Source organism: Dama dama, chromosome 11, assembly GCF_033118175.1.
Source record: "Dama dama isolate Ldn47 chromosome 11, ASM3311817v1, whole genome shotgun sequence".
NCBI lineage: Eukaryota > Metazoa > Chordata > Mammalia > Artiodactyla > Cervidae > Dama > Dama dama.
In genome coordinates, this window is record NC_083691.1 from 2,619,622 (window position 1) to 2,639,886 (window position 20,265).

The window sequence follows — 20,265 nt, forward strand, 5'->3', positions numbered from 1 at the left end:
AACAGTCAGAGGACGCGCCTGGACCATGTCAGTCTCCAGCCTCGGCGGGCCGGCCGCTCCGGGGCCATCCTGCTATTAACACACTCCTGCAGGGAGCACATCACTTCTGCCGATGGTGTGCTCCCAGGGCCCCAGGAGACGGTCGCCACGGCCCCTGGTGAGCTGAACTGGAGGAAGGCCAGTCAGCCACGCACGTAGGCCGCCCACCTGGTGGATGCTGGGGAGGCCCAGGCCTGGCCAGGATCCCGGGCCGTCCAGCCCACTCTCAGCCCCTCCCACAGCCAGGCCTGCTCCTGGGGAACATTCCAGAGAGAGTGGGAATCCAACCCCAACAACCAGCGGCCCCCTCCTCCTCTGCCACCACCGGACTCCAGACCTTGCACTGCAAGCAAGCCCATGGTGCCATCCCTTTAAGGACCGCGGGGACCCAAGCTCCATCCTCCAGGCCTCAGAAAGCAAACCCCGCTCCTCACCTGTGAGCCAGAGCCACGCTTCTCCAAGAGCCCTCTCCTGGGGCGGCTACTCTGTCAGCCCCGAGACCTCAGTCTTGCCACGCTGGACAGCCCCTGAGACCCTGGCCTCCGCCGGGCTCCTGGCTCACAGACCCGCCGGGGGCTGCACTCCCCAGGGTCTGCATCTCCCCAGACGGAGCCTCCAAGGGCTGGGGGCGGCGGAGGGCAGGCCCCCCGGCTGCTTCTTCCCCTGAGATCGCAGCCACGATTCCAAACGCACGGGTCCGTCCAGGCCGACAGACAGGCTGGGAGCCAGGCCCCGGCTGGGGAGAGAGTGGACGTAAAACACACACGTGGCACCACGAGGTCACCCCACTCCTGGCTCAGCCCCGATGTCCAAGGCTGTCCCTCGACAGCCCACTCAGCCTGAGGCTCCAGATGCCCCGGATCCCACCCTGGGGCCTCAGGAGCACCCGGCCTCTCCCCAAAACCCAGCACCCGGCCCCCCACTCGTGTGTTTACGCTGAGTTTAGGCACCCTCCATCTGTGCCAGGAGGCGAGGGTGGCCCCCATGCAGGCCGGGTCCTGGGCCCCCTTCCATGTGCCCTCCCACCGAGCTTCTGTCTCCCTCAGCAGACCCCGAGCCCCCATGGGGCAGGGACGGTCCGACCCCACCTCTCGGCCCGGAGCCGGGCATGAGCAGTACTACATGATGGAGTGGCCGCTGTCCCAAAGCCCAGGGCCCCCAGCCGGCCTGTCCCACAGGAGGCGGGGGTGCACGCACACACATACACACGCACAACCATACTTGTGCATGCATGTCCAGCCACCCGTGCGTGTGCAGTGGGCTTGGCCTCCTGACCTCCCAGCCTCCCTCCCCCGGGGGGGAGTGAGCATTCTGGGCACCCTGAGAAGAAGAGCTGGTGGGAAAACAGGGTCAGACATCAGCTCGAGCAGGGAGGACCCCTGCCCCCAGGGTGCCGTCCTCGGCGTGCACGTGGCCCCGGCCCCTGGACGTTGGGGTGCTCAGCCTCCAGCCCCCGCTCAGCTCCCACCCCAACTCCTCTCCCTGGAGACTCCCGACCCTTCTGGAAACTCCCTGGTGGTGGTGCTGAGGCTGGTAGAGAGATCGGGGTCTGAAGCTCGCCCCGAGCCCAGGCGGTGAGCCCGCCCCTGCCTTCTCCCAGATGGGGACCAGGAGACCCCCGGGTCCGGGCCGCCGGGCTCCCAGCACCGGAGCCGCGGCAGCCTTCCTCTGTCTCTCTGCCCTTGGCCGGTGGACATTCCTGAGGGCTGGGCAGGGAGCGGGGGGCGGCCTGGGCCCGGGATGAAGCCCACCAGGCAGAATCTAGCCTCACGCGACCCTGAGGTCCTCCCCGGGACAGCGTGGTGCTCCTGCTGGAGACGCTGGAGTCGAGGAGCCGGGGTGCAGACCCCAGGTCCACACAACGGAGTCCCTTCAGAGAAGATGGCCAGGCCTGGTCTGCTGTCCAGGCCTCTGGTCCGTGGCTCTGAGTGCAGCATGGGGGAAGGGGAGACCCCTAGGGGCAGATCCCGCCTGTTCTTTGGAGCCCCCGAGCCCTGCCCACTGCAGGACAGGATGAGCCCACCGCCCACAAACAGGGGGCAGAGCCCGGGCACGAGCCCCGCAGCCACCTCCCAGCATGGGGACGCAGCCGGTCGCAGGGCAGCTCTGAGCCTCGGAAGACATACCCACCCCCCATCCCGCATTACCAGGAGCAGGCTGTCAGTGTCTGCACACAGGCTCGCGCTCCCGGGCGCTGATGGACAGCAGCTGCAAGGGACGGCCCTCGCTGACCCCTCCTCCCCCTCTGCCTCACCAGGGACACCAGCAGTCCAGTCCCGGGGGACCCCCGCAGGGCGCCCAAGCCCCCTCCGCACCCTCATCTCGAGGTGCCCTCGGGTCTCCCCGGCGGAACATTGTTGGCATATTCTAAGCCGTCAGTAAAGCAAGATGAAAATTCAGTAATTGCTTTTGGCAGAGAGCCCCTGGGCCAGCACAGGGGCCAAAAATAACCGAGGAGAGGGTTCCCGGGCCACCTGCAGCCACGGGCTCCGTCTGAGAGCTGAAGAGGGGCCCCGTCACGGGGCAGGGTGGGCGCAGGCTGGGCTGGAGGGACACAGGAGCAGTGGGGACAGAGTGAGGCTGTCGCTTCCAACACTGCAAAACAGGGAGCGTCTGGCCAGCCGAAAAAATGTAATGTCATACTCGAGCAGGAGGAGCAGCTGCTGGGCGACTCGGCGGCCCACAAATAGTTGGCTGCATCCCGGGAGAGGGTGTTGGCTGAGTCCATGAAAAGGCGGAAAAAACGCCAGGCTGGCCAGCCACGCTCAGCCCCAGCCCCACCCTTCCCGGGCCCGGCCAGTACTGGCCACAGGGGAGGGGCGTGAACCCCAGAGTGGTGAGAACCGGGGTCATGGCGCATCTGGCCAGGGCGGAGGGCAGGACTGGGGATGGGGGGGGGGGACCTGGGTCTGACCCTTCCCAGCGCAAAGGCCAGAGCAGGAAGGAACGCGTTTCACCAGTCAGGCCTGACCCAAGTTCACATCGAAGGGCCAAGCAGGGGCAGGCAGCCAGCACGGAGGCCGCTCAGCCTCACCCTGGCCTTCACTGTTGCCTCGTCGTGCCCCAAGCAAGACACACCTGCCCATGTGGCGTGCCCGGCCAGAACCCCGAGAATGTCCCCAGAAGCGTCTGCTGGGGGCTGTCTGGCCGGCTCTGTGGTGAGAAGGAGACCAGAGGGGTCCAGCCAGGGCCGGGCTCTGGGGGCTGGCCACCCTACACCGTGGAGAAGGCTGGCTGTCCCCTCTGCCCACCCGCCTTGGTGCCAGCCCCTCAGACCCCGCCCCTTGAGGGGGGGGGCTTCCACCATCAGCTGCCTCCTGCCTCTTTAACTCTCACCTCGCCAAGGACGCAGCGCAGGAGCAGGTCTCAGATGCGGGCCCTGGAGGCCCCCCTCCCAGTGGGAGGCCAGGCCAGCTGTCGGGTCCCCTCGTCCTTCTCCCCTGAGAGAGGACCGTCCCCCGGTGCCCCAGCACAGAGGGAAGAGGGGGTCCGGGTCTGCAGCACACCCACCACCCGCCCCTTCAGTCTCCAGGCCACTTCCACAGGGAAGGAGGAGTTGATGGCCTGGAGCAGTGAGCAGTGCTTGAGTCTGCGACACCCAGAAAACCAGCTCAAACAACAAGGTGCCCAGTCTCCACATCCCCAGAGAACCACCTCCTGCTTCAACCCAGCTCCTCATCATCCTAGCCTGGGCTCCCACCTCCTGGTTGCAAGAGGGCTGCTGCGTCACCAGGCAACATGACTGATTCCAGGCAGGAAGAAGGGGATAGGACCCGAAGCCTTGCTAATCAGGAAGGTGGCCCTCCCTGGACACTCTGGACTAACCACCCCCCCGGCCAGAACGGACTCACATGGCCCCCCAGCAGCAGCGCGGCTGGAAGACCTGTGAGTTTAGTAGGCATGCTGCCACTGCAGACACACCAGGGCCCTCTTGGGAAGGAGGCAGGATGGAGTAGAGGAGCAGCGTGGCCCCACCGGCCCACGGACTGATGAGGAAAGGAGACTCGGTCTGGGGCTCGCCCATGGCCCCGGAGCTGGAGACAGCCTGCTGGGGAGGAAACCATGGGAAAGTCTCTCCCCCGGGGTGGGGCCTCCAGGCCCTGGGGGCTGTTTGAACCCTGCCTGGCAAACACCCACAAGCTCACACCCAGGGCCGGGAAAGAGGCCAGCTCCATGCCATCCCAGCCTCCTGTAGCAGGGCCCCACAGAGCAAACACACACACACGTGTGCATGCACACGCGCCTGCTTGTATACACACAGGTACGTACATGCATGCATGCTAAGTTGCTTCAGCTATGTCTGATTCTTCGCAACCCCATGGACTGTAGCCCGCCGGCTCCTCCATCCATGGGGAGTCTCCAGGCAAGAATACTGGAGTGGGTTGCCAGGCCCTCTTCCAGGGGACCTTCCCGACCCAGGGATCAAACCTGGATCCCCTGCATTGCAGACAGATTTTTTTTTTACCGCTGAGCCACCAGGAAAGCCCACACAAGTACATGCATGCATTCAAACACAAACGTTCACGGTGCACATATATTCACATACATGCATGGGTGTGCACACACATTCACGCAGGCGTGCAGGCACACACACACATACACACGAGCCTGTGAATGGAGACTCAGACCCACAGGTTCATGTGCATTATGTGCATGTACATGGGCGGCGCACGCTTGCAGCCCGTGGGCACAGATGTGCACACGCAGACACACATATGCACATACATACTCACACACAAGCTGCCAGCTCCCAGACCCCTCTCTGCCAAAGGGCTCCAGGGGCAGGCCTCCAGCCCCAGCCCGGCCCTTCCTGTCACCCTTGGCAACATCCAGCCCATCAAAAAACCAGACTTCCCCAGCCTCAGGCGTCTGGTATGCCCCAGCACTGCTGGAAGAGAGGGGAGACGGGGCAGCAAAAACCCCAAAGGGAACCCACAGTGTTTATGAAATGGGTCACTGAATCACACAGAGCAATGTTTCTCTCACAGGTGCAATTCCTTTCTGGGCCAGCTTCAGACAGACACCCGTGCCAGCCTTGGGCTGGGGGCGGGAGTGCAGAGGGGGCTCCATGGCCTGAAGAACCACAGTGGTGGGCCGGAGGCCGTGAGGCAGCCGCGGAAACCGCGATGAAGCCACACGGCCTTTTCTGGGGGCTGGACAGAAATGCAAGCAAGAGGCCACACACAGCCTGCCCTCACCCTGTGCGGGGCAGCGGGCAAGGCTGAGGCCTCGGCAAGGTCTGGAGGGGCCGCTTCTCCCTGGAGGATGGACGATTCCGCCTCAGGAGGAGTCTTGACAAGTGCTTGTTCAATGAGAGTCGGGAGGGTCCCAGGGCCTCCAGCCCCGACCTGAAGGTCTCCACGGACTGCCCATCCCCAGAAATGCACATCTTCCCCACCAAGGCCCAAGGAGGACCACTGTGGGGCAGAGAGGCCCTGCAACCCTGGGCAGACGCCCCCTTCCTGCCCCCCACCGCCCCCCACCAGACCTTGCACACAGTTGTTCCCCACCCCCTCTGCCTCCTTCCCGATGCTTTTTCAGGAGATCATAGATATGGAAACAGAGGGAAAGAACGCAAATAGAAAATGGTAAAAGAGGTTCCCTCTGGGTAATGAGATGTATGCTTGTCCACAGTCTCAAATTTTTTAAAATAAAACACCTTCACCTCCTGGGCCCTGATGGAAACCCCAAAGGGCTCTCAAAGCAAACGGCGTGATTCTCAACTTCAGCCACCAGATGGCGGCCAAGACCAGCGCATCCCACCTCTGACGCGCCCCAGCGCGGGGGGAAGGGCGTGGGACTTCCTCCAGGAGTTTTCTGGGTCCCAGGAGTTAAGCGAGGGCGACTGTCAGCTGCGGAGGCACCACAGAACACCTCCCTACTGGTGGGCCCTCCCAACAATGCCCAGGGGCAGGTACTGCCACCCTCTTTGGTTGACTGGGAAACAGGTAGGGGATGAAGCAGGGCCTTGTCCACCCTCGCACCGCCCAGCATGGACAGAGTCTGAGCTGCAGCTCTCATCTCCCAACTGGATCTAACCCACTCCACAGACACCCAGGGGTCACCTGGCTTCACTTGCAGCCCTCAGGACGGCAGGGCCAGGGCGCACGCCCAGCTGTGGACTGCAGCAAGCCAGGATGAGCCAGTTTTGAGCCCAGTCGGCCTGAGCACTCGCGGCCGCCTGGACCCGCGCAGTCCACCTTCCACAGCCATCCCCGGGGTGAGGCTCCAGCAGTGGCCTTCTGCAGCCGAGTCCAGGACTCCAGTCTTCCAGTGGGGGGTGGGGCTTGGGGGCCTCCTGGGGTCCTGCTGGGGCTGCCACAGGTAAGGGCTGAGCTGCTGGCTGCAGGGTTTGGCCCAGGACGCAGCTGGGAGGCTGGGCTACACCCTGCCCAGGGATAGATACCCTGACCCCCGCTCAGGAACCCACATCAGCGGGAGTCTCAGAGGGGCCGGTCCCATCCCAGCCAGACGGAGAACAGAAGGAACAGGAGGACCAGGGCTGCAGCCAGCGTCAGAGAGGGCACCAGGTCCGAGTCCTCAGGGCCGGGAATGACGCCAGCTGGGGCACGGTCGGGGGCGGCCAGAGCGCCAGACAGCTGAGTGTCAGAGACCTTGTCCCCGCGGGGCCCGGGCTGGCCCATCTGAGAGGAGAAGATGGGGGACAGGACTTGCTCTGGGAGGGGCCCACCTCACACCCACCGCCCCTCCCAGCTGTCTCCCTGGGGAAGCCCCCCATCACAGCAGGAGCCAGGGGCCAGGAGGTGCCCCTGGGCAGGGACTCCTGAGCCTCAAGGTTTTCCTTTTGCGAAATGGGGACCCGGAAGACCACAGAGGGAGGACAAGGACCAGATGAAACAGCCCCAGGGGCCACCTGCGGTCCCGCCAAGCTTCCCACCTTCTCCCTCAAGATGATTGGGCTGGAGGTCAGGTTCAGCCCCACAGCTCCCCTCCTCGGAGACCTTTCCCCCTGTGCCAGGGAGTCTGGAATGCAGCTCGGTTAGTTTCTCGGGCAACTGGAAGCCAGCAGACTCGTCTGGAAGGCCCTTGTCACACTGCAGAAGGATTCACAACAAGACTACCAGCTGCTCTCCGCCCACGGGGCAGCAACGAGGGACAGGAGCACCAGGTTATGTCCATCTCACAGATGAGAAAAATGAGGCTGGGTAAACACAGTGCCTCCTGGAGCAGGATTCCCAAGAAGCCCCCGAGTTTGGCAGAGAGGGTCGTGAAACCCTACCCTCAGTCTCCCGCACAGGGAGCACTGGCTTTGGACTAGGTCGCTTGTTAAGCTCCAGGCCCTAGATCAGCCAGTGAGGTTGATCAGCCAGTCTCTGCCAAGCCCCTCCCAAATCCCCAGCCCCGCAGTTCTGCAGGACGGTTACCTTCTGGCCACTGGGGCTCCCGGGTCCTAGGAGAAGCCTGCCCCAGAGCTGCCATGTTCCCCAGGGACAGGGGCCAGTGGGTGGCAGCCTGAATGATCACCTCAGCGGCCTCCTCTCTCCTCTAAGGAAACCACCCGCTCCGAGGCTTCCCCCAGGGCGTGGCTAGAGCTGGGAGCCAGGAGTGAGCCCCCCCACCGCCACCTGGGTGTGTCCAGGGCCCTCCCGGGAGCTGCAGAGCCAGGTGCCTCTTGCCCCAGAAGTGCTTTCTGCTCCCTCTAAGCTGAGGCTTCCGCCTGGGGGCTGGGGGAGCTGAGGGAAGAGAGGCTCCGTCCGATTCTTTGCGACCCCGTGGACTGTAGCCCGCCAGGCTCCTCCATCCATGGGATTCCCCAGGCAAGAATACTGGAGTGGGTAACCACTTCCTCCTCCAAGGAGAAGGGGCAGACTCTAAATTCCAGTTGGCAAGGGGCTTCTGGGCACTGGCTGTGTGCCCGTACTGTACCAGGCAGGGGGGTGAGTGGAAGAGGGGGCATAGACCCACCCCAGCACCAGGGCCAGGCTCTGGAGCAGCCCGTCTGGAGCAGACCCGGGGAGGGGGGGAGCAGGAGGAGATAAGATGGGAGGGTTCGGAGGCCAGAGGACCACAGAAGTGATCTTTGCTGAAAGAAGTTATTCCTTACGGGCAAAGATGTGCATCCCGTTGCTAATTTTAAAAGCAAAGAAAGCTAAGGACTTCCCTGGTGGTCCAGTAGCTAAGACTCCATTTTCCCAGTGCCAAGGGCCTGGGTTTGAACCCCAGTCAGGGAAGTAGTTCCCACGTGCCACAACTAAAGATCCCACATGCCACAACTAAGATCCAGTGCATTCAAATAAATAAATATTTTTATAAACATATTAGTTTAGGGGAAAAAAAGCAAAAAGGTGTGAAATAACCTTAATGCCCACGAAAAAAGATTAATGAGCAATTCCAGCTTCATCCACTTAAGAACCTTAAAAACCCCCGAAGAGGGGTCTGTGAACAGGGAGAGTCATACAAGATTTATCCTTTAGCCCAAAACTGAAAATAGCCTGTCCAGGAGGGGGACCTTGCCCCCTACCCTTCTTCGTTATTTCAGCTGATCTAATAATTAAATGGACACAAGACAGATCAACAGGAGGAAAACCAAAGAGACAAATTGAATTTCACACATACGGCGCTTTCATAGACATAAGGCCCAAAGAAATGACCAAAGGCAGGAAGCCTTTATGCTATTTAGACAAAGAAACGACAAATCTGTCAAGAACTGACAAGATAAAGACACTCAGGCTTGGGTACTAGTTAGTGAAGGAACTCAGCAGGGTTTGTTACCAGCCTTCAGGCCCTGATTTCCCCATCTCTGGGGATAAGCCTGACTCTCTGCCTCCTGGTCCAGGAAGGCTAGCTTCCACATGGGAAATTTATTTCCTACTTTCAAGGGGACAGAGAGGAGGGTCAGAGTCTCCTTCTTGCATCCACTGCTTTTCTCAAGTAGCTTAAATTCAGAGTAATCAGTGTCTGCCACTTTGGCATATTTTAGGGTGGCTTGCCCTGAGCCCCGTGAAACTCAACCACCCATAAAAGAATGGAACTCACACGCAGAGCAGTAAACGGAGAGTAAGCCACTAGGGCACACAGCACAGATGAGTCTCATGGATGTGGCGTGCAAAGGCAGCCAGAGGAAGCACTTACTATAAGGTCTCTTTCTATGAAACTCTAGGAAAGATGAATGGAATCGACAGTCAGAGATGGATGATCAGTAGTTGCTTAGGGATGGAGGGGGGCGTATTGACTGGGAAGGGGGATTCTGGAGGATGGCAAGTTTGTGTTGATTGAGGAGCCACGGGGTGATACAGTTGTCAACACTCATTGACCTACACACTTAAAATGAGTTTATTTTCCTGTGTGTAGATTGTCCCTCAATAAAGCTGACTGTAACAGGAAAAAAACAAACAAAACAAAACTGGGGACTTCCTTGGTGGTCCAGTGGTTAAGAATCTGCCTGCCAAGGCAGGGGACACAGGTTCAACCCCTGATCTGGGAAGATCCCACATAAAAAAAATGTTTTTAATGGGAAAAAATTGGGGGGAAGAGCCAAAAACAAGAGCAGGAGTCCATTCAAGAGGTTCAAGAGTAGGGAAATCTAATCCACAAGGACAGAAGTCAGTGATGGGACCTCAGGAGGGTGCACATGACTGGAAAGAGGTACTTGGGACTCTCTGAGGGTGACCAGAAGCTTCCTTTTTAAAATGTATGTATTTGGCTGCACTTAACCTCAGTTGCAGTATGCAGGATCTTCAATCTTCACTGGCGCACGTGGGATCTAGTCCCCAACTGAGGATCGAAGCCGGGCCTCCTGCGTTAGGAGCTCAGAGTCTCAGCCACTGGACCACCGAGGAAGTCCCAGAAGTTTCTTTCGTGATCTGAGCTGCAATTCCTGGGGGGCACACAGAGATTTATTCATTGAGCTTATGTCTGAGATGTTGCTACTAAGCTCAGATTTGGCTGCTCGAAGCTTGAAATACAATACTCAAAAAACAAGTATTGGTAAGAAAGGAAAACTTGCTTTCTATAGGAGGCCAGCAACCTGGGGGAGAAGGGCGACTCGGGTCTAAAAGTCGACTCCGCTTGCTACTCGGGATGTTCAGGGTTCTCGTAGGTGAAGGAGGGCTTCCCAAGTGGCGCTGTGCTGCCCTGAGTCAGTCGCTCAGTCGTGTCCGACTCTTTGCGGCCCCGTGGACTGTAGCCCACCAGGCTCCTCTGTCCATGGGGATTCTCCAGGCAAGAATGCTAGACTGGGTTGACATGCCCTCCTCCAGGGGATCTTCCGCACCCAGGGACCAAACCCAGGTCTCCCACATTGCAGGCAGATTCTTTACCATCTGAGCCCCCAGGGAAGCCCAAGTGGTAAAGAACTGGCCTGCCAGTGAAGGAGGCATAAGAGACACAGGTCTGATTCCTCTGTCACCACTCCAGTATTTTTGCCTGGAGAATCCAACGGACAGAGAAGCCTGGCGGGTTACAGTCCGTAAGGTCACAAAGATTCGGACACAACTGAAGCGACTTAGCATGCACACATAGGTGGAGGGAGGGGGCTCCCTACAGAAACAGCACAGTCAGCTCCAGTGATCCTCTCGAAATTGGTCACACAGTGGTCTCATCAGCGTCATCTTAAGTACAGTTAATTTTCAGTTCCACAGTTGGCTTGGGTCCATTTCTTTGAGGCCAGTTCTTGGAACTGAGTGTGATGGAGCACCTCATGTCATGCCTATGGTCTGGTCATCAAAGAGTTAACTCCTTCCACCTGATGGGAGTTTCAGTATCAGCCAACAGCTCATAGGAGATTACTCAGAGTATTATCTACAGCCTTTGAGGAGGAACTAAGAGGTCCTTGACTTTGTTTAATGACTAAACTTTATTATTTTTCCTGTTTGCTTTTCTTTGCTTCTGCATTTTTTCCCCCTTTCTCTGAATAAGTTCATTCTATGGCTAATGTTTTTCTATAGACAAAAGGCAGTGAAGGACATCAGGCTGGTGTTCTGTCCTGGGAAAGCCCCATCAGGTCCTGCTCAGGGTCAATGTCTTCTATCTCAATTTTCAAACTACAGTCATGAGGACTACGCAGGACTGTAGCAGGAATCACCACTTACTGGATGTGCTGAGTCCAAATGTGATGTCCTTAATAGTAAGAAGAAAATGCTTAAAAGACAGTATGAAGTATCACACGATCTGAGGCACATTCAGTGTATGAATATGCAAACAGATACGTGGAGAAAAGAGGGGAAGGGGAGGCTGTTGGCAGAGCGCGTGGTTTCCCCACGTCTCTTTTCTCTATTCTAATACATACGGTTATACTTCGATGAGTATAAAAGAGAACTGTAACAACTTTTAAAAACTCTTTGCTATTTTGACAGATAAAATTTGGAAATAACCCAAATGCTCAACAACAAAGGATCGGTTTTAAATATATATGTGGATGTCCATTCAGTCCAAGGTCTGATTCATCTTCCTCTCTCCTCTCTGAAGAAGTACAAAGGGAGAGTTGCCACTAGTAACTCAAGACTTTTTGTCGCTGTTGTGTGGTGTGTGGTGTGTGTGTTTGTGTGCGGGTTGGGTTGGTTTTTTTGTTTGGTTGGTTGGGGGGGTTTAGGTTGGACTTCCAGGGAATTTTCAGTTTCTGCTTTTTCCTATTTGTAAATTGTATCTTATTACCTGGATGATTTGCTACAAGCCAGGTTACTCCCCCAGTCAGAAACGGGAAAACACACAAGTCTCGCCCAGGAACCGTCACCCCCTCCTCCCTCTGCCTTCACGCCACACCCCCTGGCTGAGGCGGCCGTGGATCTGGCGAGCCAGCTGGGTCTCACCCCGTTAGGGGACTGCAGTGACTCCAGACGTATTGTGGAAGGGAGGGGGGGAGTCGAGCGCAAGGCGGAGCCCACGGCCTTCCTTCGAAGGGGCACAAATGTCCACTGGGTGACCCTGGCGCCTTGCGGCCCCTCTCTGGGTTTCAGCGTCCTCCCGCTTATACCACATGGGCCCCGGGTGGGATGCAGGGATGCGGTCTACGCCCCCAGGGCTGGTACCCAGCTTGGACCAGGCCCCGCACGACTTCCAAGAGCCTCCCCCTGTGAGGGGCTCCTATCCGCCTAGCAAGCCCTGCCGCCTCCAGGGGCGCACGAGGGGCCTGCGGCGTCCAGGGAAAACTCTGCCTTCCGGTTTGGGTTACTCCCGGGGAAAGCCCGGCCGCCCCACCCAGCTCGGCTCCGGCATCCTCAGCATCCGCACCACTCGCGGCCGCCCCATTGGCCGACGCCCGCTCTGCAGGGCCGCCCAGCAGCCAATCGCGGGCTGGGGGCGGGGCTCCGGGCTCCGCCGGATGATTCCATCCGCTGCGGCCAGACGCGCCTCGGAACAGAGCTGCCCCGGCCCCTTGCGGCGCGCCCGGGCGGGAGGAGCCGGTCATGCAGGAGCCGCTGCTGGGAGCCGAAGGCCGGGACTATGACACCTTCCCCGAGAAGCCGCCCCCGTCACCAGGGGAGAGGACGCGGGTCGGGTGAGAGTCTCTGGGCGTAGGGTCTGCGGGTGGAGGATGCTGATGGCCTGGTAACCTCCAGTGGGCAGCTGGCTCCCCGACCTTGGGCCTCCACTGACTGTCGGGGAGTGGCCACCAAGGGGCCGCCTAGTTCAGACACACTAGTCCTGGTTCCCCCTGAGTACTAGGCCCAGCCCCAAGCTGGCAGAGATAGGGCCATGGACGCCCAGAGATGGTGAGGGGTTTGCCTAAAGTCAAGCAGCAAGCCTTGCATGGCAAAGCTGGGGGCAGCCGCCAGGGCTCCTATTCTGGGAAGGGCGCCCTGCACCCGTGTCCCAGCCCCAGCAATGGGCTGTCCTCATGCCTTGGGGGTTTCCCGCAAGGGAGCCGGTGCTCAGGCCCAGGAGGTCTGACCAGCTCTTGACCCATCTGTCCCCAGCACTGCCCTCTGAGCAGGCAGCCATTGTGCTCAGGCCAGACAGCAGTTGGCGGGGGGGGGGGGGGGGGGGGGGGGTTGGACTCAAAGATCCTGACTGCTCTGCACCACCCCCACAAACACCAGGGTCCTGCAGAACAAGAGAGTGTTCCTGGCTACCTTTGCTGCTGTGCTGGGCAATTTCAGCTTCGGGTACGCTCTGGTCTACACATCCCCTGTCATTCCTGCCCTGGAGCACTCCTCGGATCCAAACCTGAATCTGACCAAAACCCAGGCATCCTGGTTCGGGGTAAGAGCCACGCTCTGAGCTGACAAGGGACAGGGCAGGGGGGGCAGGGACCCACTGAGCTCTGTCCCCAGCTAGGAACCCACCCCCCCCCCCAAGCTCAGCCATGGGACCCCCTCCAGGGCCCTGGTCTGCCCCTCCCCCATCCACTCCAGGTCGGTAATATGGGTGAGGGGTAGTGAGGCCAGACCATGGCTCCGAAATGAAAGGGGGAAGTGAAAGCTGATGGAGAAGGCGTGGGAAGGAGCAGGTGGGGAGGTGTCCCTTAAGATCTCTACCCAGTGGGGCTGAGGGTTCCCCAGATCACCCCCACACCTGGAGCTGGGCCGTCACAACAGAGCAGGCACCTCCCTGGACAAGGGGAAGCAGGGCATTCTGGGACTAATGGAAAGAGCACTGCTGGGCCATGAGGGTGCCAGGAGAGATGGCGGGCGTGTGGGTAGGAGGAGCACGGGGCCTCGGAGTCCCAAGATTCTGGAACTGCCATCTTAGTACCCTTATATTTGCAACCACGGCACATTAGTTAAGATAATAACACCCAAGGCGCGCTGTGCACCTAGTCTGTGCCAGGCCTGCTCGGCACTTCCCACGCAAGCTGGTTCACTCTGGGGCCAATGCTATGAGGTGGGTGCTAGTGCTATCCCCATAACGCAGCTGCAAAAACTGAGGCTCAGACAGGCTCAGCAGGATGCCCAAGTCGCTGACTGGATCCAACTCCCCAAATACACAGCAGGGAGTCCGAGAACCCACAAACCTTAAAATCCCAAGGGCTTCAAGTCAAAGAACCCTCCTGTCTGCTATATGACAGTACTAGGCGTTTAAACACCAGTCTGGACAGAACCACGGCAGACACCTGTTGTGGCTTCCCTCACAAACAGCTGTCCGCGTGCTGCTTGTACCCCTCTGGGGATAGGAGGCTCACTACCATCCAGAGCCCCAGTCCTGCAGCCCAGGCTCCCAGGACAGCCTGAGAGAGCAGCTGTCTCTAGGCTCTGATGGGGCGGGGGGGGGGGGGGGGGGGGGACGGGGGGGTTGGTGCTGGGTGCCCAGGCATATCTGCCCTGCATCCTTCCTCTGCAGTCCGTGTTCACCCTGGGTGCGGCGGCCGGGGGACTCAGCGCCATGGTCCTCAATGACCTCCTGGGCCGGAAGCTCAGCATCATGTTCTCAGCTGTGCCCTCGGCAGCCGGCTATGCGCTGATGGCAGGTGCCCACGGCCTCTGGATGCTGCTTCTGGGAAGGATGTTGACGGGCTTCGCAGGGGGTCTCACAGCTGCCTGCATCCCGGTAAGGCCAGGACTGCCCAGCCGGCTCCTCACTGCCTCAGTATTTGCACTGACCACCATGAGCTGAGGGCTCCTGGCTTTGGGCCCGCCCCCCGCACAATCTGTGGGGATGTGTTTGCCAGGGAGCCTCAGCTCAGCACCCCCAGGGCAGCTAACCTGGGGGAAATGTGACACCATGCCCCAAGCTGCCCCCACTCTGGACTCCCCAAACTTCCTGTCTCAAAGCCTGGCAGACTCGTTGCTCAATCAGAGAAAATCCACATTGAGCAACATAACGGGAAGAAAAGGGAAGTCCCTGCCCTGCACCCCTCCTGGGACCCCGCATGTTGCCCACCACTCCCACATTGGGGCTGGGCAGGCCCAGCTGGGCACGAAGCCCCGGGTCGGGGGAGCGGAGGCCAGAGTCTGGGTGCTTTCGGGCCTCCACCCCCAGCCTCGCATCCCCATGTCAGGGCTGAGTGGTTCTGCCCACTTCACCATTCGGGCAGCTGAGGTCCTGCTGAGATCACGACCAGGGCGAGAACCCACAGAAGCCCCCGCTCCCCGCTGCCCGGGCTCACTGGGCCACCCCACTCACCCCAGCCGGGCCCGGGGCATGTGCTCAGCAAAGGCCGGGCGGCCTGTGTCTTGCAGGTGTATGTGTCTGAGATTGCTCCCCCCAGCGTCCGCGGGGCCCTGGGCGCCACACCCCAGCTCATGGCAGTGTTTGGGTCACTGTCCCTCTATGCCCTCGGCAAGTATCATCCGGATACACACGAAACACCTCCTGTGTGCAGGCTGGGGGGTGGGGGGACGGGGCCGCTGAGCAGCAGGGGCTGGAAGGGACAAAAAAAAGTGAAAGTGTGAGTCACTCAATCGTGTCCCCGATTCTTTGTGACCCCGTGAACTGCAGCCCGCCAGGCTCCTCTGTCCATGGGATTCTGCAGGCAAGAATACTGGGGTGGGTTGCCATGCCCTTCTCCAGGGGAATCTTCCGGATTCAGGGATCAAACCCAGGTTTCCTGCATTGTAGGTAAACTTTTTTACTGTCTGAGCCACCCAGGGAAGCCCAACCCGAGAGAAAGGGACAAACCTGCCCACAATGGCCCCCTGCTGGGAGGCCAGGGGTGGGGGCCGCCATGGTGCTGTGTGCCTCCGGGCAGTTCCCTGCGCCTCTCTGGTCACGAGGCCCCACCCCTAACTGGGCCGTGGGGGTTCTCCTAGGCGGGCAGTCTTGTAAACCGTCTTTTAATAGCAGAATGGTTTCTGGCAAATAGTCTCAGGTGGGAAGTCCATAGATAAAAGTGATCAGATCTACGGCCATACCGCCCAGAATGCTCCCGACCTTGTCAGATCTCAGAAGCTAAGCTGGGTCGGGCCTGGTTTGTACTTGGATGGGAGAAAAGTGCTCGTAGTACGGCCGGCGTGTGGGGGGTGGTCAGTGTTTGCTGGTAGAGGCCCCCAGGGCCTTGCTGCTCAGGCTACTGCTCCGTCACTCTGCTGTGACCCTTGGGGCCCTCCAAGGACCTGGGCCTTGTGATCAGAGTGCAGCCCAGCTTGGAGAAACCAGGGTAGGCTTCCTGTAGGAGGCGGCCCTGGGACTAACCCTTGAAGGCGAGTGAGGCTGCTCAGAGGCCCCCGGTGGGAGGGGTTGTGTCCGGCCCCGCCCCAGCCCCTCACAGCTCCTGTCCACAGGCCTGCTGCTGCCCTGGCGCTGGCTGGCCGTGGCCGGGGAGGGGCCGGTGCTCGTCATGGTCCTGCTGCTCAGCTGTATGCCCAACTCCCCTCGCTTCCTGCTCTCCAAGGGCAGGGATGCGGAGGCGCTGCAGGCGCTGGCCTGGCTGAGAGGGGCGGATGCCGACACCCGCTGGGAGTTCGAGCAGATCCAGGACACTGTCCGGAGACAGGTGTGTGCAGGGTGGGTGTCCTGCAGCGCTGTGGGACATGGGCCATTCACACCACTGGTGTGAGCCTCGGTTACCTTTCCTGGAAAGCAGGGATGAGAGCAGTTCCCACCTCCGGGAACGAGGTGGGGGCGGGACGTCTTGGGGCCTGGCCCAGGGTGTGTATGCGCCACGCCGTGGAGGCCCAGGGCCGGCCATGTTGCCATCGGGCCGCCTGCCTCAGCCCACCCACTGACCTGGGAGCCTGGGTCCCTTGGGGGGTCCCCAGAGGTAGGGCTGCCCCAGTGGCAGGGACCTTTCCTGGAAGAGGGAAGAAGGGAGCCTCCTGCCTAGCCTGGGCACCCCAGGGCCAGGGTGGCTCCAGCCGGAGGGGCCAGCACAGCCCCCTGCAGCGGCAGCCTCGTGTCTCCAGAGCAGCCACCTGTCGTGGGCCGAGGCCCGGGACCCCCACATGTACCGCCCCATCGTCATCGCCTTGCTGATGCGCTTCCTGCAGCAGCTGACAGGCATCACGCCCATCCTCGTCTACCTGCAGTCCATCTTCGACAGCACCGCGGTCCTGCTGGTGAGAGCCCACCCATGCTGCCCCCGGGCCCGGGGAGGCTGTGCCCGCTGAGCGCCCGCCCTGTCCAGGGCCGGGGGCGCACCCACGTCTCCTAACTGTTTCCGCTCCGCTCGCCTGTCCTCAGAGTAACGTTTGTGAGTAAAGCTCGCGTGCTTTATAAATAAGATACTCAGAATTACAAGGGAGACCAGTCTTCTAGAAGAACAGACCCCTGGGAGCTGCAGATCCCAGGCTCAGAGCATCTGTCACTTGCTGAGGAAGTCAGTCCCCATGCCCCAAACCTCAGCTTCCTCCTCTGCGAACTGGAGATAGTAGCCAGCGGGCCTTCACCCGCCTACCCTGGGCTCAGAGATGAGATGAGATGTGAAGATCAGGGGCAGTGGTGCCAGGATCCCGTACCAGCCCCGGGCTTAGCGGTGGGCATGGCGGTTGCACCCCCTGCCAGCAAGGCCCCGCCAGCTAGGCTGGGCAACCGGTGCCACTGCCTGGCAAAAAGCAGCTGACCTGGGGCCTGCCCCTGCGGAGCCTTGGGGGCTGGGGGCGCTCTGCCTCAGGGCCCCCTCCTTGCAGCCCCCCAAGGATGACGCCGCCATCGTGGGCGCCGTGAGGCTCCTGTCCGTGCTGATCGCCGCCCTCACCATGGACTTGGCTGGCCGCAAGGTCCTGCTCTTCATCTCGGGTGAGTGCGGGTGGGTTGCCTGCGCTTCCTTTTGCTCCTTCAGCTGCTGCCCTCTTGGTGGGAGCATCAGCGGGGGCCTGGGTCACAGCTGCCCTGCCGGGTGGACTTGGGTCTCCCCGGCGCCTGGCGCAGCAGAGCTGGACATCCAGAAAGGCCTGCTGGGGCTCGCGGGAGCGAGCACACCGACTGCGACACACGCTGGGTCTGACGGCCCAGACACCGGGCGGGGTGGGAGCGGCCTGGAGGGCAGTGGGCGGCGCAGGGCGCCGAGGGGCTCAGGCTCACGGCATCCCGGCCCCCCGAGGGCCGCCGGTCTGTCCACAGCGGCCGGCATGTTTGCCGCCAACCTGACCCTGGGGCTGTACGTGCATTTCGGTCCCAAGTCTCTGGCCCCCAACAGCACCGTGGGCCTGGAGCGTGCGGCCCTGGTGGGCACGGAGCAGCCCCTGGCCACGCCCACCAGCTACCTCACCCTGGTGCCCCTGCTGGCCACCATGCTCTTCATCATGGGTAGGTGCGGCCGTGGAGGGGTGGGCCAGCGTCATGCGCTCAGACGGGCTGGGGTGCTGCTGACTCGGTGGTTGGGGAGGGTCTCCCAGCAGCTCCAGGGAGACACCAAGGCCTCCCCTGGCCCCCAGATGGGGTTTGAGCGCACCCTTCCCCCCTCAACTCCCGGCAGGCTACGCCATGGGCTGGGGGCCCATCACCTGGCTCCTCATGTCGGAGATCCTGCCCCTGCGGGCCCGCGGCGTGGCCTCAGGGCTCTGCGTGCTGGTCAGCTGGCTCACTGCCTTTGCCCTCACCAAGTCCTTCCTGCTGGTGACGGTGAGTACTTGGCCCGGGGGCCCACGCGAGGGCGTCTCCTTGTGTCCCCTCAGCCTCAGCACACGCTCCCTTCACACCAGGCCAGGGACCAAGTGACAGCGTAGCGAAGGCTCCTTCAGTTCAGCAGACACTCGGCTCAGGGAACTGTTGGGAGAAGTCAGGCAGCTGACCCCCAGACCGGGGTGGAACCACAGAGCCAGGCCCGCCCGCCCTGCCGCACCCTCCCGGGCAGTGAGCGTGGTCTTCCCGCCGGTGGGCAGCTCGGGTCTCTCAGCCGAGTGCTTCCCCGTCCTAACTTGGCTCAGACTCCCAGCAGGCCCTGAAGCCAGCCGCAGTCCCCAGTGCCCAGGTGGGAGGCTCTGACGCGGACAGCTTGGGCAGGGCCTGTCCTGGTGCAGTCAGTGGGTCAGGGCAGCATGGGGGCACCCAGAGAGGTGCCAGCAGGAGGCAGAGCGATGGTGGAGAGGAGGGGGCGGCAGGCAGAGTAGGAGCACACCCCCAGCCGTGCTGTGGTGGCGGGCCTGCTGCAGGCAGGCGCGTGGGAAGGCTGAGAGGTAAGGTGGGCTTTGGAACCAGGGAGAGGCTGGTATCTGGGGCCAAGGTGGGCTCCAGCTCAGAGGAGGAGGTCAGTCCCAGGGCCCAGCACCAGAGGAGGGCTGCCTGCAGCCCCGGAGGGCCTCGAACACCCTGCTAAAGCGGCTGGATTTCCTGCGGGCGGTGGGGAGCCCCAGGGTGTCTGACGGGTAATGAGATGGAGCACCGCACCCCAGGCTGGCTAGCACGAGCTGAGCCAGAAGCTGACGCTGGCTCCCCGTGACCCACGCGCTCTCCCCCCTAGAACGCCTTTGGCCTGCAGGCCCCCTTCTTCTTCTTCGCCGCCGTGTGCCTGGTGAACCTGGCCTTCACCGGCTGCTGCGTGCCCGAGACCAAGGGCCGGTCACTGGAGCAGATCGAGTCCTTCTTCCGCACCGAGAGAAGGTCCTTCCTGCACTAGGAAGGGTCCCCGCCAGAGAGGGCCACACCCCTGGGCGGTGGAGCTGGGCTCTGGCCCCAAACCTGCACCCTGCATCCAGGAGGCAGCAGCAACCCGCCACCGACACAGGCACAGGAGGGCGGCCCTGAGGCCTGACAGCCCTTGGAACACGTGCCGGCCCTGGGCAGGCCCTGGGCAGGCAGCGCCGCCGGCCAGCGGCGTCACACACCCATCTGCCGGACCTGCCGGCAGAGGCGGCCATCACACAGCCCCGCGCCAGGGACAAGGCCTCGCTAGGAGACCCCGTGCTGAGGACAGACAGGCCTATGCTGGTGGACTGGCTCTGCACAGGGACGCCGCCCCCATCCGGCTGCTCCCATCGCCTGGCGGCCGTGCAGGGACCAGGACAAGAAGCTGCACCTGTGAGGCCTGTGGACACCACAGGGGACGCGCTGGACGCCTACCGGCCAGGGAACAGAACCCAACATGGACTCTGCCTCCTACACCCACCCCGCTTCCGGAACAGGAAGTGCTTAAGGGCGAGCCGTGTTCACCGTATTTATACCAATAAATGAGAGGAGGGCGTGGGGAGTACTCCCGGTGGAGGAGACCCCCCAGCAGCCAGGCCAGACCCAAGACTCAGCTGAGGTCACCAGGGCCTGCTGCCCCAGGCCACCCCAGTCTGCCCACAGCGAGGCAGAAGGAAGGGGTGAGAGCCGGGGGTCCCCAGCCATGAGGTTCCAGCTCCTCCTAGCTGTGTGCTTGGAAGAGCCACCTGCGCCGTCTGAGACGCTGGGAGCAGGCCGCACGGCGCCCCGAGGACATGGCGGGTTCCCCCGGGGCTGGGGGCCCCTGCT

General features: G+C 61.4%; 1 protein-coding gene and 1 long non-coding RNA gene across 4 annotated transcripts; one reads left to right on the forward strand and one right to left on the reverse strand.

Annotated features, from left to right (window-relative positions):
• Positions 1–6,326: 6,326 nt before the first annotated feature.
• On the reverse strand, positions 6,327–7,546 carry LOC133064315 (uncharacterized). The gene is made up of 3 exons (XR_009694609.1): positions 7,425–7,546; positions 6,938–7,094; positions 6,327–6,683 (listed from the first exon to the last, which is right to left on the reverse strand). It is a non-coding gene; the product is annotated as an uncharacterized LOC133064315 (long non-coding RNA).
• Positions 7,547–12,328: 4,782 nt separating this feature from the next.
• On the forward strand, positions 12,329–20,039 carry SLC2A6 (solute carrier family 2 member 6). 3 transcript variants are annotated; one of them, XM_061154233.1, is made up of 11 exons: positions 12,329–12,496; positions 13,038–13,200; positions 14,278–14,484; positions 15,117–15,216; positions 15,376–15,495; positions 16,158–16,369; positions 16,779–16,931; positions 17,502–17,610; positions 17,935–18,120; positions 18,290–18,435; positions 19,274–20,039. In XM_061154233.1, the coding sequence occupies exons 1-11, from the start codon at positions 12,405–12,407 to the stop codon at positions 19,427–19,429; spliced, it is 1,644 nt and encodes a 547-aa protein (XP_061010216.1). In that variant the 5' UTR covers positions 12,329–12,404; the 3' UTR covers positions 19,430–20,039. The 3 variants fall into 3 exon arrangements, with proteins under 3 accessions (XP_061010216.1, XP_061010217.1, XP_061010218.1); XM_061154234.1 differs by having other exon boundaries at positions 15,376–15,491; positions 16,268–16,369; XM_061154235.1 differs by lacking the exon at positions 15,376–15,495.
• The last annotated feature ends 226 nt before the right edge of the window (positions 20,040–20,265 follow it).